Genomic DNA, 15,652 nt, shown 5'->3' with positions numbered 1-15,652 from the left:
GTTTTGAGACAGTGGGTCTCACTGTGTAGTCTGGGTGGTCTTGAATTCATTATGTAGCCCAGACTGCCCTCAAATTCATGGCAGTCCTCCTGCCTCAGCCTCCCAAGTGGTGTGATTACAGATGTGCAGCACCACCCCCAGCTAATCAATAATACTTCAATGTATGATGCTTTCTATTTGCAATCTTATAGACAAAATATAAGAACTTTACGATGTTGTTTCTTTTTCCATGTATCACATAGGACGTGAAGGGAGAGATCTACATATATTCCTTCCTTTCATTAAAATGTATTCCACACCCTGAAAACTGCTCTGAAGTACCCTGATACTCTGAGAAGGGATACACGAGCATTTTCCTGAGATGTGTTAGGAAAACAGAAAGTGCAAATGAAGGACATGTCACAGGGTATGATCTCTGAAAGCAGAGGTGACAGAGTTTGGGGTTGAAGATGTGTGTTAGAAACAGATGCCTATGAAAGAAAGGGGTTAGGAAACGACTGGCAGAGGGAGAAGTCCGGCTTTGATGCAGGCCTGGCAGAAAGACTTGGTCTTGCGTCTTTCGAGGGGCTCCAGAGCAAGTGTCTGCCTGGTGGCTCAGGTCCCGGAGGCCGGCTCTGTGGGGAGGGCACGTTTGTAGGTGAAGCGGCTCTTTGCGGGTGAGATGCACTCGGAGGGAGCTGACAGCAGGAGGCTGCCTGCTGGCCATGTTGCCCCAGCTGGGCAGCAGATCCTTCCAGGAGGACCTGGTAACCCGTCCTCTTTACCACCACAGCATATCTGAAGCTGATACTGTGAATTTGAAGATTTGTAAAGAGATACTGTCTACCCATTGACTAAACTTCTAAACGACTGCCTGAGTGAGGAGACTGTGACACGAGCAGTGTTTCTGAGCAATGGGAAAAGAGAAGGCTCTTCCTGTCACTGATTAATGCTCACAGCGAAGAAACTGGTCTGTTTGCGAAGCAGATGCATTTCGTTGGTTGGAGATTTTAAAAAATGTATTTAAGGCCATTCTTATTGCATGATTTTCCCCTGTAATTTCTTCATTTCAATTTTGATTTTGCCAAACATAAAACTTTTCAGTGAACGACTGCAATTAGTGATGGAATGTGTCATTTTCCAAAATGTCATCTGTATGTTATTTGAATTTTGAGATAGTCTCTTTTAGAAGGAGTGGACATTAGGCTGGAAAGGTAGCCCACCAAGTTCCACTTTCTCTATCTCTAATTCCTGAGTACCTTGAAATCTGGAATTTACAGAGTCACCCTTAGAGTGACTGGGGAGGACGCTAGTGCTGAATTAAAGTTCTTACTAGTGGTGGTGGTTGGGGTGCAGTGCGGTGTTCAGAGCTGCGGAGTGTGGAAGCAGAGGAGGAGACTGCGGTGGCGGTGTGTTAGCCAGGGGTGCCGGTCCTTTCTGTCTCTTTGTGAAGTGTGCCCATTGGGAAAATAGCCCGCACACTCGTGGCGGCGATACGGTATTATGAGTGGGCTTTGTGGCTCCCCTGTCCATTGTGAAACTCAACAGAATCGGAGCAACTGTGTTGCGGCAGCATAATGCAGATGTGTCATTCTCTCCCGGTGAAAAAACATGAGAGGGAGCTGTGTGCTCTCTGAGTCCTATTTTTAAATGCCCATCACTTCATTTCAAAACATTCTTCTCAAACATGCCATAGATACTATTCTTCCTTGAGATGCTAAATTTGAGGTTTTAGAAACCAAATCCCGAGCTATACAACATAAAACCAAGTATCTCAAAAGGTTTAAACACAATTGGTTTTTAACTACTTAGCAAAAACTCATTGTACCGAGACTGAGAGACGTTTTGCTTGAAAAGCAGAAACTGAAAGGAAGTAACAATATGAACTTAGAATGAAAGCATCATTTCAGTTTTAGAACATCTTCTAGGCACGACTGCAATATGGTAAGGGAGGAAGGGAAGTGGGGGATCTGCTGTGGTTGATACCTTAAATACTTTAAATTTTCTGCACTTTAAATATGATTTGCACCTTCCTTCTGGACAAAAATGTTCTTTCTGAGTCATAAAGTCCCCAAAAACTGTTTCACAACGTAGTTTGCGCCATAGATTACCGTTGGTTCTGCCTCTTGGTTGAGGAAGGCACTTTTCGTTCCCTTTCCTGGCAGTACTTGCCTGGTTGACTTCCAGTCTGTGTTCTGAGAGGGGTCCAGGATCCCTGAAGAAGTTATTAAAATGCCTCACATTTGAACACATTATAACTGAGCAAACGCCTTTATGCTCTATAACTAACCTACACCGCCTCCATCAGTTTTACATCTGGAGTTGAATAGGAAATGTGGGCTAGAGAAAATACTGCTTCTCCCTCCTCAGAGGATGCTCAGACAGCAGGTCGTGCTAGGTCTAAAAGACAGTCACGCTTGATCTGTAGTGTAGCTTTTGAATCCATACTCACAATAAAGGAGACCTTATTTCCTTCTTGATTTCACTGGGTTTAGCCAGGAATAGGAAGCAAAGGCTTTTTAGGTCTCTTCCAGACCTTGGAGGTAGGTACTGCAACCTCAGTTAAAATCCTAGCTGTGTGTCACAAGGCACGTGACCACAGTAAGTTAATTAACCTGTCTGTGGCTCGGCTTTCTTATCTGTGACGTGGGGTACAGTTCTTCCCAGGCGCATTTTGAGGTTAATATAATCTCACTTGTGGGACAGTACCTGCTGTGGTGCTGATATATAGTATGTACTTTCTGCATTCCTTATTTTGTATAATTTTTCACCTTTCCTAGAGAGTGGAATTCATTACCAACATTATTATGGGCATAGAAAGAAGCATTAATCCCTCAATATTAAAAGTCTTTAGATTGCCACCAGTATTTTTCTGTAAGAAGCTTACACAGGATACAAGTTATCAAGAAGCTTGCATTTCCGTGTAAATTAGGAGGGCCTGGTGATGTCATAGTTTTATTTTCATAATCTATCCCAGGGATTATTACTGAAGGACCGTTAGACAAATTTTCGGTCACACACAGTTTCTTCTACAGAAATGACTGAGGGAAATGTTCTGAAAAGTAAAAAATACATGTACATTATGAAATATGATTTTTTTCAGATACAAATTTGAAAAATGACATTCTTTAAACAGCATAGGTTATTATATTTCCTGAACCATCAGTAACGGCAGATATGTATGACATAATTAAGTGTATGAGATAGATCCTCAGAATATGTACATGTCTTTAGTCCTCTGTAACCCACATTCTTTAACTCTACCCACCTCTCACAAGCCCTCGGGGCCACCCACCCTGGCAGTGTTAGTGCTGTCCGTCTGTGATTGGTTTTCATCCGGAGAATCTACGTAATCATCATGACCTGCGGATGCTGCCTGTGAAGTGTGTGTAATTCCCATCCCTCCGGGTGTCTGTCAAGGCCAGATTCTTTGATCACTGTCTTGACAGTGATGCTCTAGACCTACACAGTCCCTCGCCCTTCGATCCCACCTCTACCCTTTTCCAAATACTAGTTTTTCTCCTCCCTCTGATTTACCAACACATGGCTTTTACCAGATTATTCTGAATTCAATAACTTTTCAGGCTTTTTCCCGCTTATCAATTCATTTACATAGATTAAAAAGCAGTGAAGTTTTGGTCAGGTTTTCCAGGTCCTTAGCAATTTGAAAACTGTCCCCTTAGCTAACTTCCTTTTCTTTAATTCCATTCAGAGCCCCTGAGAGGCTTCCACATCTCTGCCCCGTCTCGTTTTTCTCTTTCCTTTGCCTGTTATCCTAAGCAGCGTCTCACTGTCTCTGTGGCTCCTAAGTGTTCAAAAGTTCAGCTTAAATTCTGCCTCCTCAGCGGTACCCTTCCCTCATCACACCAGCCCATTTAATTCTGTGAACCAGAAATCCATTTCCCCACAGTCTTTAGGAAGCATGAGCGGAGTGCTTTTGCGTGAAGCGTTTGCTTCAGTCACCGTTTAGCCTAGCGCTGTATGTGGCACGTTAGGGGCACTAATATGTATGGGATGGATAAAGGCAGCCGTTGTACTTGCCTGCAGCTCCTCTCTGCTGCTTCTCTGGCTTGGAGGGAAAAAGTCCACATTCCTTGCCCTAGACTTTGGGGTCTCTCACGGTATCCGTAACTCTTGTTTTGCTGTCCAGTACTCACCTTTCTAGGCCACCGTGTCTCTTGTGACTTTTCACAAGCTGTATTCATTCCGATTTCAGTATTTCGGCTCATGTTATTTTCCTCACTGTAAACACTGGCATGTCTCTCTTCTGCCTTTCTCTACACATATTTATGAGGCCAAGTTTAATCTTACTATCCCATTAAGACATACTTCTTTCGTTATTCAAACTATTTGCCACCTCTACCAGCTAGTTTTTGAAAGTTAAACTTGGTTTTATGTGATTGAAAATATTTATTCTTTTAAAAAGTGATATATGTTCCTTTTTTTAAAAAAATGAAAGCACAGAAGAGTACAAAGAGAAAAGTGTAAAAATGTCTCCAAACCTTAGTACTGAGACATAAACTTTGCATCCCTTTGTTCTCAATTACCTTGAGATTGTATAATGTGCTAGCATACTAGAAACTGGATGAAAGGAATATGGGTTGGTCTGGTCTGTGTGTGCTACTTTTTGTAAGTCTGGAAAGAAAACTGTGGTACTGACATAGAAGTAGATTCATGAATGAGTCAAGACTGTGAAATAATTCAAATATGTGGTGATACTAATACATGAAAAATGCTAATCAGTGAGGAAAGCTGAACTCTTCAGTTAAATGGTGGGGATGTGAAAGGCTGGTTGGTAAAAAAATCTGGGGTTCCTCCCTTGTATATTGTGCCCAAGTAAATCCATATGGATCAATAATTTTTTAAAATAGACACAAAGTAATAAAACCATGAGTACCAAGTGTTATATTCATGGAGAGAATTATGTATGGTAATGCATGACAAGAAAACTGAAAACACAAAATTGCTAATAAGTTTGAACATTGAAATTATCAAGGCAGGAGACAGGGAACATCATAAAGTTAAAAGACAAGCGATCAAGTACAGAAAATCATTGTACTCTATATGACAGATAAAGGTTTGACAGCAGGTGTATGGCTGGAGCTTTGGACCTTGTGCTCTAGAATCATACTGCCTGGACCTGTGACTTTTTTAGTATATGAGATTAGAAAATTTACCTAGCTGTCCTGTGCCTGAAGTTTGTTTTATTAAAGGAAATAAGACTGCCCAATTCCTGGAGTCATTATTGAGCACTTAACCCTTGTGTGAAACAGTCTGGTGCCATGTTTGTTGTATATGTAATAGTGACAACAATAACTGCTAAAATATATTGGATATTTAGAATACACCATGTATCGTGCAAATCTTTCAAATATATCATCTCGTTTAATCCTTAGAGAAATCTTTCTAATACAGAATGCTCTATTATTGTCCTTATTTCATAGATAGAAACCTGAAATTTAGAAAGTTTCAGTAATTTGACCAATAGCTAGAATACGGTGAAGGCAGAATTTGGTGGGATTCAAGATTCACCCTTTTAACATTTATACATACTGTTAAGGCATTCAAGACGGCTTAACTCTTATGATTAAGTCTTGGGGTTACTTAATCTTGATATTTAATTGTACTTTCAAGTTCATCTCAGGAGGTCTGTTACTTAAACACTTCAAAAGAATTTGGGTACTGGTATAGATACGAGATTGCCATATAAATTTATATACACATATATACTTATATATGTAATATTTATATGTACATTTTATAGACATATAGAGAATATAGTCTGTCTTTAGATGCTTAACCATCCTATCGATATTACCTGGGGAAAGAGACATTGCCTGCTGGAAAAAGATTCTGAGCATAGTTTTAAACATTGCATGTTTGATCCTTGAGCTGACTTTGATGGCTGATCCTCTATTTGAACACCAGGTTACTTTAAGGGATTGTTTAGAACATTATCTCCAATTAGGACCAGTTCTCATCAGTTTCTTTTTTAACCTAAGACCAAATTTTACTCCCGTTAACTCACCTCAAAAAATGTTGTAAACTCTTTGCAGGCAGGGATTAAATCCCTCTATCTTTCTAAACCAAGCACAATACCTGGGTTCCTACCTTGAATATTGTAGGAGCTTAACGAGTGGGTTGTTGGTTAAATTAACTAAAAATGAGACTACTAGGTAGCATATATCTTACTGAACTTCAGCAGCAGTAACTGAAAAGTTCAATTTCCCAAAAGCTGTGCTTGATCTTAATGTTGTTTTAGAGAGGAACGTTGTCAGGATGATATAAAAATTTAATTAAATGAAAATATTGGTTTATTTCTCTTTTACTAATCGGCCCACATAAGATGCCATTTATTAAATGAGTAAATAATTCTAGTTTTCTCAAAATACCATAACCAAGGCATAATACAGAGGTTTTAAATGACTTATATTTCGTATATAGGGCTTGCTTAATGTTTCTAGTTACCAGACATTAAGAAATTTTGAGTGAGGAATGAGGTCATGAAATGGAAGACTGTGGACTTAGAATAACTTAACACCATTCTATCAAGCGTAATGTCATTTTGCCCTTTCTTCATTTGGTAATGAGACCATTTCCACCAGGATTTTAATTATGGCCTATGAGTCAATGAAACTTTTTGAGTTCCTATATTAAATCATTTTAGGACACTGGAAGTAGGAGTTAGCAAATCATTGCTAAATCATTACCAAATAATAAGCTAGTGAGAGCAACTGTAACTTACTGAAAAGCCCAATATAAAAACAAATCACTTATGCGCTGAGATGTCAAATGCAGGGTTTGAGCTTTCTGTACCTTATTAACCCAGATCCCGGGTCTTATTCACACAGGACCACTGCAAACACATCTTCCTTTGTGAAAATTAGAGACTGAGGCTTTTTCCTGTGTAAAAGTTTTGAATACATTGACAATGAGACCATCCTGCATCCAGGCCTGAAAAAGAGACCGTGCATGTATAAATGGGCCCCTTTAGCCCTTGTTTGGTGATTTTGAACTGTACCCTCTGGCAAGGAGAGGGAAAGAGAAATGGGAATGAGGGATAGATCAAGCATCACTAGCTCTGGGACTTAATAGCATCTAGTTTCAACTCACCTAAATTGTGGCTCCATAAACCAAACTTATTTTTAAATCAGTAGCCAAGGCATCTGCATTCTATTAAGAACCACAAAGCTAGTGCTGAGAGGATATGCCTTGGTTCACTCTGGCTCTGTGAGATTGGCATGGGGACCCCTGTCCTGATAGGAGCAGCTGGTGTGTACCCACGTGTGGCCCAGTTTTCAGGGTTCATATACTTACATAGTGTTAGCAGTGGATGAAGCCTCTCTACCACCATCCCCTGTAGTCGACCCTGCTTGGTATAGAAGTGAACCACTTGGAACTGGGCCTCCTACAGCCCATGAGAGGTACCCGGATGTGCCCATGAGTGTGGACATGGCCAGGCTCTTCGATTATGGATGCCAGTATAGATGACCATGACAGAGAACCTTTCCCATCCTTCCCGGCCATCACATACGTTCTCACGTCCACTTTGTGGATGTTGCAATCCCCTCCCCAGCTGTGTTGCTCTTCTGTTAGCCTGGATTCACTTTATAGAGAAGTGCACAGCGTTCTGTGAAGTACTCACAACAATTCAGAGTTTCTGTATTTAAATGAGCACTTTCATGTCTAAAATAGAAATGAGCTTTTTTCATTTATATTTTTCACATTTTACAGAAATTAGTGCTTGTACTCCTTTATACTTTTTTTTTTCCTAAATGGAATGTCATTTAAAAATTCAGATCCCATAGTATAAAAACGTGTTAGTTATCTATCCTCAAGTACTATGGTTAGAAATATATGGTCGCCTGAATTTCCGAACAAAAGATGGTGTATATGCTCCTTTGGATGATGTGAGTCCTTTTAAGACTTGCCAATATGAGCTGGGACATAGGAAAGTTCTTGTTTGTTTGTTTTGTTTTTTGGTGCGGGGAGTCAAACTCAGGACCTTGCACTTGCCAGGCAGGCGCTTAGGCCACTGAGCTATCTTCCCATCCCCAAAACTCTCCTCAGGAAGTTCTTACATCACCAATGCCCCAGAGTCTCAGTCTGGAGTGAGTTCAGTAGCTAAAGAGCTGCATCTCTCACCAAAACAAGTACCAACAGAAGTTTATTCTTGTGTTAATTCACCAAATATGTGTTAGGCTGGATTGGAAAGATTAATCTAGCTCATTTAAGAAATGTCTTTTAATGACGTACATTCACATTGAAAAATGTAATTCACTGTGAAGTTTATGTAGCCTTTTATTTTTTAATTTTGTATTATGGAGCATTTCAAACACAACGAGAAGAGGACAGGAAATACTTTGTACATCATTGTCTGGTTTCAGTCGTTATTAATGTTTTGTCAATTATGTTTTATTCAGAGTCTTCCCTCTCTTTCCCTTTGCCCGTAGTATTTTAAAGTAAATTGCAGACATCATGTCAATCCATCTGTAAATATTCACACTTATTTCTACTTTATAAGACCTTTTTTTAAAAAACCATAACCTTCATTGCATATCATACCTATAAACTTAATAATTTCCTAGTGTCTAGTACTCCCCCATCTTTACATCTCCCTGATTTTCTCAAAAAATATCTCTTTACAGATTAGTTTTTCAAATTAGAATTCATGTAAGGTTCATGCATTATATTTGGCTGTTTATCTCTCTCGAGTCTATTTTATTCTATATAAATATTTATATATTTTCCTTTAGATTTGCTTATAACTCATCAAGGGGTTTAAAGGGAAAAATTGCTACCAAAATGAATGCTTTAGGCTCTGTCTTTCAAGCATTAATTTGTACATTGTCTATATTGTTGGATCCATACATATTTCATGCTGAAATGTTAGAAGGCCAAGAAAAACAGGAAAAAAGATTTTCTGTTTGTGGTTCAAAAAACAGTCACAAATTGATTTCACTATTGAAGGGCAGAAATCAGATGTAGACATTTTGTCCTCATCCTATTGGAGTTCAAGTATGTCTATATTAAATTACATTTTTAAGATATACTGCAATTTGACCTAATGGAAATATCACTTTATGAATACAAAATTTGTAAATAATGAAGCATTTGCTTCTGAGATTTTATCTTTTTTACCTTTCAGATTTTGGACTTGTGTTTCTGTATAATAAATTCAAACTAAACAATACTCTCTTACCAAAATGAGAATTTTTTTCTACTGGTAGCAGTTAACATACCTAAATAGTGTGTCCATTTGATAGTATTTCCTTTAAGTTCAGTGTCATAACTGAAAAGCATTTTCCTTTATAAAATAGTTGAACCAAATATCTGCTTCTTTTTTAATACTTCTTTTTTCATTCTAGCAGGTTAGAGCATTATTTTCTTTCAGCATGGGTAGGAGTACAGAAAGAACTTACACTGGTACCACAGTTTTAACACTACCATTCTCAATTTAAATTGTGCAGTGCTGCTGAAATGCCTCAAGATTTTACCATTTCTTTTTATAAACTCTCAGTCTTGTGATATCTTTCCTTTCTTAGGACATGAACGAGTCTGCCAAACAAGAAGATATTTTGGAATCTACAACAGATGCTGCGGAATGGAGTCTAGAAGTTGAACGTGTACTACCACAACTAAAAGTCACGATTAGGACTGACAATAAGGTATCAAAGAGAAAACACATTTTGTTTAAAAAAATGTCTTCGAAGGCAGTTTTAGAGTGGGAGTACTCCAAATGACACAAATCGGAGAACAGCGATAGGGTTGAGTTTCTAGTGTTTTATCTTAAATAGAGATTTTTAAAACTTTTGAATGAATAAATAATGTATTACAGTCCAAAATGTAGAAAAGTATTTCTTTGAAAGAATGGTTTGGAGCACATCGTGTTTCACTAGGACTGAGGGATATTTTCCCAATATCTTTCAGTACATTTTCCTGGAAATCATAGTTTGTTGAGGTGAATAGGAATCCCATAACTATACCAACTGATGGAAAAATGGCTTCGGACTCTGCTGAATAACAGAACCAAAGGCAGCAGGTCGCCTTAGATTATTCAGCACATATGACCGGAAGTTACATGTGAAGAGAACAGTCAAGAAGCCATGTGTAGTAAGATTTACAGACTCAGCCCAGTGAGCTAGCTACTGTATCAAATTTCTGCTTCCATTTTCACTTGCAATTGTACAAACAATGACTTCAGGACAGGCATCTGGGTGACTAGCCAATGCTGTTCTCATTAGCAGAATAATAACCTCTACAAAGATTTTTAAAAATGAAAATAAGGATTCTCATCCTTAAAGGATGGATATAAACTCCTAGAATTATGGAAACAGGAATCTAGAGAAGCTCATCACTCTGAAAAATGTGGTCTTCTGTCCGCCCCCAAAGTAGAAGCCCTGCAAGGGTTACTGTTTTCAGAGTGTCTCAGAAACTAATTCATTCTTAGGATGTATTCCAGAGCAGGTAAGAAGCAGCCTATACTGGAAGAGTCTGAGAAGAGCAGGAGGAAAGGAGGAAGAGGAGAGGGGAGGAAGGAAAGAGTTCTTACTAGAGTGTAAATAGCTACAGAGGAGGAGGAGGAAGAGGAGGAAGGGGAGGAAGAAGGACAGAGTTCTTACTAGGCTGTAAACAGGTGTGCAACAAATTCTATCCAAGGTAAGCAGACAAATCTTGCAACCTGTTTACCAGATAGCCACTCAATCATTATGGGTATAGCTGTTATTGAACTATATTGGAGATACATTCATTTTTTAATATCTCTCATATGTAAGTATGTATTAATAATGTCTTCACTGATTAGATCTTTGTGAGAAGTTTTAATTTACAAAAACATGATTTCTTTTTTTACAAAAAATATAATTCCTAACTCTTTGCTTTTGTCAGCGCAAATTCTGTTCATAAAATTTAAAATCTTTATTATTGTGATTCTTGTTAGAATAACATGTTAAAATAATTCTGCAATTGGGAACTCCCAAGCACGGTTAAATCCCCTAAGAAAGCAAGTATAATTCATTTATTAGAAACTAAGTAACCTGTTGAAAGCAAACATCTCATTTAGAGCCTAGTAGGGATATTTTGTTTTTTATTTTAGCACAATCATTCATTTCTACATTACAGAAAACTTAATGTACATGTAATTGAAAGCACATACTGTTTTACAAAACTAAATGCAAGTCAAATTTTGTAATAGACCTGTATTGAAAAAATCAAAATTCTGAGTTTGTGGAGAGTCTGTGTTCTGCTTTGGGAAAGAATTAACTGCTGGAAAGTAGGACTCATTCTCATGCCATACTGTCAGCCTTAATCTTGCGAGGATATACTGTGCCAAAGGGTTTACACGATCGAGGTTACAGGCAGCATTCCAAAGTACCAGATAATGCTCTTTCCTTCAGTACTTTTTAGAATATGCAGATATCACTCTGAATTCAGATTTTTATGGTAAAACGTACTGATCTAACGTCATAACTTTGAGAATACTGCTGTAGACCATTTTGAGTCTTTGAATAGGATTTGCAAACTATTTTTGAAAGCCTTTCAGATGAGAAATGAAGTTTTATTGTCATTTCTTTATTCAGCTTATTTAAGGAACATAAAATAAGGGGACTACATATGAGAAAATTAAGGGGTAATAAATAGAAAAATAAGAATAAAATAATCTGGTTTCATGTGCCGCTTCGTCTCACCGACTCACTGTGTTCTTTCATCAGAAGCCAACTTGACCCCATGGTAAACCCCATCCTAGCTCAACCCCTGACTCTTAAAATCACAGCCTCCCCTTTACTTTGGGCCAACACAATAACCTTTAACAGGCTGTGTAGAACATTTAGGAATTTCTACTTTGTGTTTGAGAGGGCAAAAAAAGTAATTATTTGTTACGTGTTGCTGGTCACTGTTGGATATGTTTTGAGTAGCTTAGGCATTGTGGGAGATAAGCAATAAAGGTCCTCATTATTTAAATCCATATGAATTTCTTTAAAATGGTTTTTCATTAGTAGTAAATAAATCCCATATTTATTTGGCACTCAATCAAGTACTTGTTTTGCTTTTTTCCTTCACCAGCTCAGTTTATTCCTTCAGCGCTTCCTATCAGTGAATTACAAAAACAAGATAATTTCCTTTCGCTGTTTTTTTACTTATTGTAGTATGCATGCTTTGATAAGATCCTATCATATACCAATATTTTATTTTGTATATTCTCCATAATGTTGCAATCAAGTTTTTATTGGTAAATTAGTTTACCCCTGTTGTCTGCTATCATTTGCCAGTTTTCAAAAAATGTAAACTAATTCTAATATTAGCTTAAACAAAACAAAATTAGAAAGGCAAATATGTTGCCAAAAATATAAATAATATGCTGCGCAGCTGAAAATAAGAGTCTTTGTTCGATGCTGATTTCAATGGACTACATTAGTAATTCCCTTTGTCATGCTAGTTGTAAGGAATGCTCCCGTTGATTACTTCTAAGGTAATTGTATACCCAGAGACCAACTCAGGGCTGCCCTAAATTGAAATAATATGTCTGAAGACGCAACAGGGTCAGCGTAAAATGAGTTCATGCTGCTCTAGTAAGTCCTCACTTATGACCAAGTGAGTGAGACTGGGGAGTCAGTTCTTAAAGAACTAAACTCTACTTGAACTAAAATCCACACTGGTGCTACCAAAAATCACCTAAGAGGATTGTTAGTGTGCGGTAATTCTGCATTTTACATTTGTTGTCCCACTTTCCCTGTATTTTTTCTCATTATTTCTTTTACTCTTTTCTCAGTTTTCATCCTCTTTTTTTAAAGTTGTTTTTTAAGACAACAGTACTGCTACACAACCTGTATGGTAAATTTAAAGCTAAATTAGAGCAAATAACATCTGTGATTATATTCAGATTAAGCTTAGACCTATGACTGGATAAGAATTATCCTAACGTCTGAATCTTTTTTAAATACATTTTGCCTTTAATTATAAAAACAGTATAGAAACAGTGTTTCATGGACGAGGGGGGCAGGCAGTCTGCTGTGAGTGAGAGGGTAGTGATTACCCATTTAGGCTATTTGGAAGTCTCTGATTTGTTGAACAAAAAAGATGAGCCTGTCGCACATACCTTCCCTTGGTCCCAAGGTCATATTTACATGAGTTATTTACTGTGTGACTTAGTGCAGTTTATTTTAGCTCACTGTTCATCCTTTTCCTAATCTGTAAAATGCAACTGATTATATTACCCCTCCGAGTTGTAGGATTTCAACAGTACCTGACACGTAGTCAATAACTAGTAAGTGTTAGATGTTGTTGTAGTACATTATTACTGTATTCTGTTAAAACCCTTTAATATTTTGTGCCTGTGTCAAAATTGAAGAAGAATTTATAAAATTTCCACGGTAATGCTTCTATCATTTAAGGAGCATTTAAAAAGATCAGCTTTATATTTTTAGTGGGGCTGTAGTCAGATTCATAGAACTATCGCTTTCATAAGTCTTTCCAGTTTTTTCCCTAGTAAATGTATATATAATACAATAGTGATAACTGGCATTTACGGATGTGGTCAACACTGATCTTAGCATCTCACATGTATTAACATCCTTAACCCTTTCTCCTACCCTGTGAAGTGCAAGTACCTCTTACCACAGATGAGCACCCTGAAGCAGAGACGCCAAGGAATTGCGTTTGCCTTGTCTTCATACATGATGGACATGGTGTTTGAGATGACAGTTCAGGCTTTTTTGCCTAATCAATTAGAGACAGTGTAGCAAATGGTTAAAACCCGAGCTTTGGGCCCATGTTGCCTGTGTAAAACCTGGCTGTAGCAGTAAATAGCTGTCGGCTTCTGTGCGCAAGTTACAGGACCACTCTGTACCCCAGTTGTCCCATCTATAAAGTGGAATTTATTAAAATATCTCCCACAGTGAGTTTTTGAAGGATTAAATGACTGAACACAGCTAAAGCACTTAGGATGGCATCAGAAGAATCACTTACAATATGTTGACCCCACGTGTGCTTCTGTTTATACAGTGAGATTATGCTTGATCAAAGCATGTTATATAAATGTAGGAATCTACCAACATGAAACTCAGTAATCTGTATAACCAATAAAAAAGTGGGGAAAATTTACTTCCTAAGCATTTTTATACATTGTTAAAAATTATGAATAGTAACTTTAATGGCTATCCATAGTTCTTGAAGGTTATCGTCAGTACCCAGCTAACTGCCAAAGAGAAGAGCTGGCTAGGCCCAGCTCAGGAGGTTAGAGTCAGACCGAGAGGTCTAGGGTGAAGGTGAAGCGGGAGGACAGAGTTACACCAGAGCTGGAGGCTAAAACACAGGCAAGCATAAGAACCATATGTTCTGACCGCATAAACTAATAGCAGGAAGTGGACTGGACCAATGAGTCATTTTAGAGAAACAAGTGGTTATGGAAGGTAAAAATCTCATTGAAAGATAAAACATGGAAGACAGGAAGCAACACTGAAGAATTAAATAGAAAACTAGGATTAGGAATTCTCCAGCTTGTTGCTGCAATAGTATACAGTGGGGCCAGCCCTTAGGTTGTGGCTTCCCTTGTTTTCTGTTCCAGTGTTTGTGGGAAGTTCTCTTCCCACGTACTTTATGGCAGTTGTTGAAGGGTAATAGTTCCCCATATGACTGAAAAAGTTTTAATTCTATAACATGCATTTTTATATTTTCAAGTGAATCAGTTGGCAGTTGCCGAGTTAAATGTAACGATAGTTGGAGCTGAGCTAATAAGTAGTTCTGCATGTCCATTATTGATGGGGAAGTGGATGTAGATGAATAGTAATATAGATTTTCATTTTCTGTATTATTAATTTTGAATGTCTAAATAATGCTGTTCCTTAAGGAAAAGTATTCTATTTTCTTGAGTTTTCTTAATACTGTAAAAAGTAAACTTTACTTTCGTGAAAAAAATGGAGACAATTCAAATGAGAACAAGCAAAGGCTGTTTATTTGAAATTTGTTATAGGAAGGGAATTAGCCACCGTCACTTACATTGGGCAGAAACCAAGGCAGGAGAGAAACTTTTGAAAAATATGTTAGCAGAGCAAAGGGAGGGCTTCAGTTACTTGGAGATACGACTGGAAATCTGGAGGCGGGCTAACCCAAAAGCGGAGGGTCCTGTTGGATTTGTTACTAGGGGGAAATATTTGGCCTTGTCACTGGTGACCCCAAGTTTGAGGTGGGTGCCCAGCAGAATCGGGGAAGCTGGCCATCACTGAGTAAGTTCGGAGTGTCGGGGCTGATGGCTGCATAGGTTATGACTTGGCTGCCGGTGGGAGTCCAAACTCTGTGCCTGTTTGGGCTCACGTTGTCTGCCATCCGTGTGTGTACTTAGTCTCTCAACTCTGCTCATGACCCAAAGGAAACTGGCTGCTTAAAATCATCAATGCTAGTAACAAAATTTATCAACAGGATTATTTCCTTAGTTTTGTTTTTTTTTATCACAGTAGAAAACAAGTAAACATTAATATTTGTTCTTCTTCCCAGAATTAAGGGAGAGCAGAAAGTGTGGAATCAGACCTTAACATAGGCCTTTTTCTTCAATTGTCTGTACATTTTAATGATTTAATATTAGGCATTTAGTTATGTGTTTCCTACAACAACCATTGAGAATAGTTAAAGATTATTCAATTGGTCACTCATGTATAGCTCTATTTATTTTCTTTAGAAG

General features: G+C 38.1%; 1 protein-coding gene across 1 annotated transcript in view; it reads left to right on the top strand.

Moving 5' to 3' along the window:
• The window catches only part of Ift57 (intraflagellar transport 57), a 57,374-nt gene that overhangs the window by 14,815 nt on the left and 26,907 nt on the right, over positions 1-15,652 (top strand). The window contains exon 6 of the mRNA XM_005386354.2: positions 9,525-9,647. Coding sequence (XP_005386411.1) covers positions 9,525-9,647 — 123 coding nt within the window. The remainder of the gene's footprint in view (positions 1-9,524; positions 9,648-15,652) is intronic.

Source organism: Chinchilla lanigera, unplaced genomic scaffold (genome assembly GCF_000276665.1).
Source record: "Chinchilla lanigera isolate Chin_1 unplaced genomic scaffold, ChiLan1.0 scaffold00026, whole genome shotgun sequence".
NCBI lineage: Eukaryota > Metazoa > Chordata > Mammalia > Rodentia > Chinchillidae > Chinchilla > Chinchilla lanigera.
The sequence above is the reverse complement of the archived record's forward strand: the minus strand, read 5'-3'. Positions and strand labels throughout refer to the sequence as shown.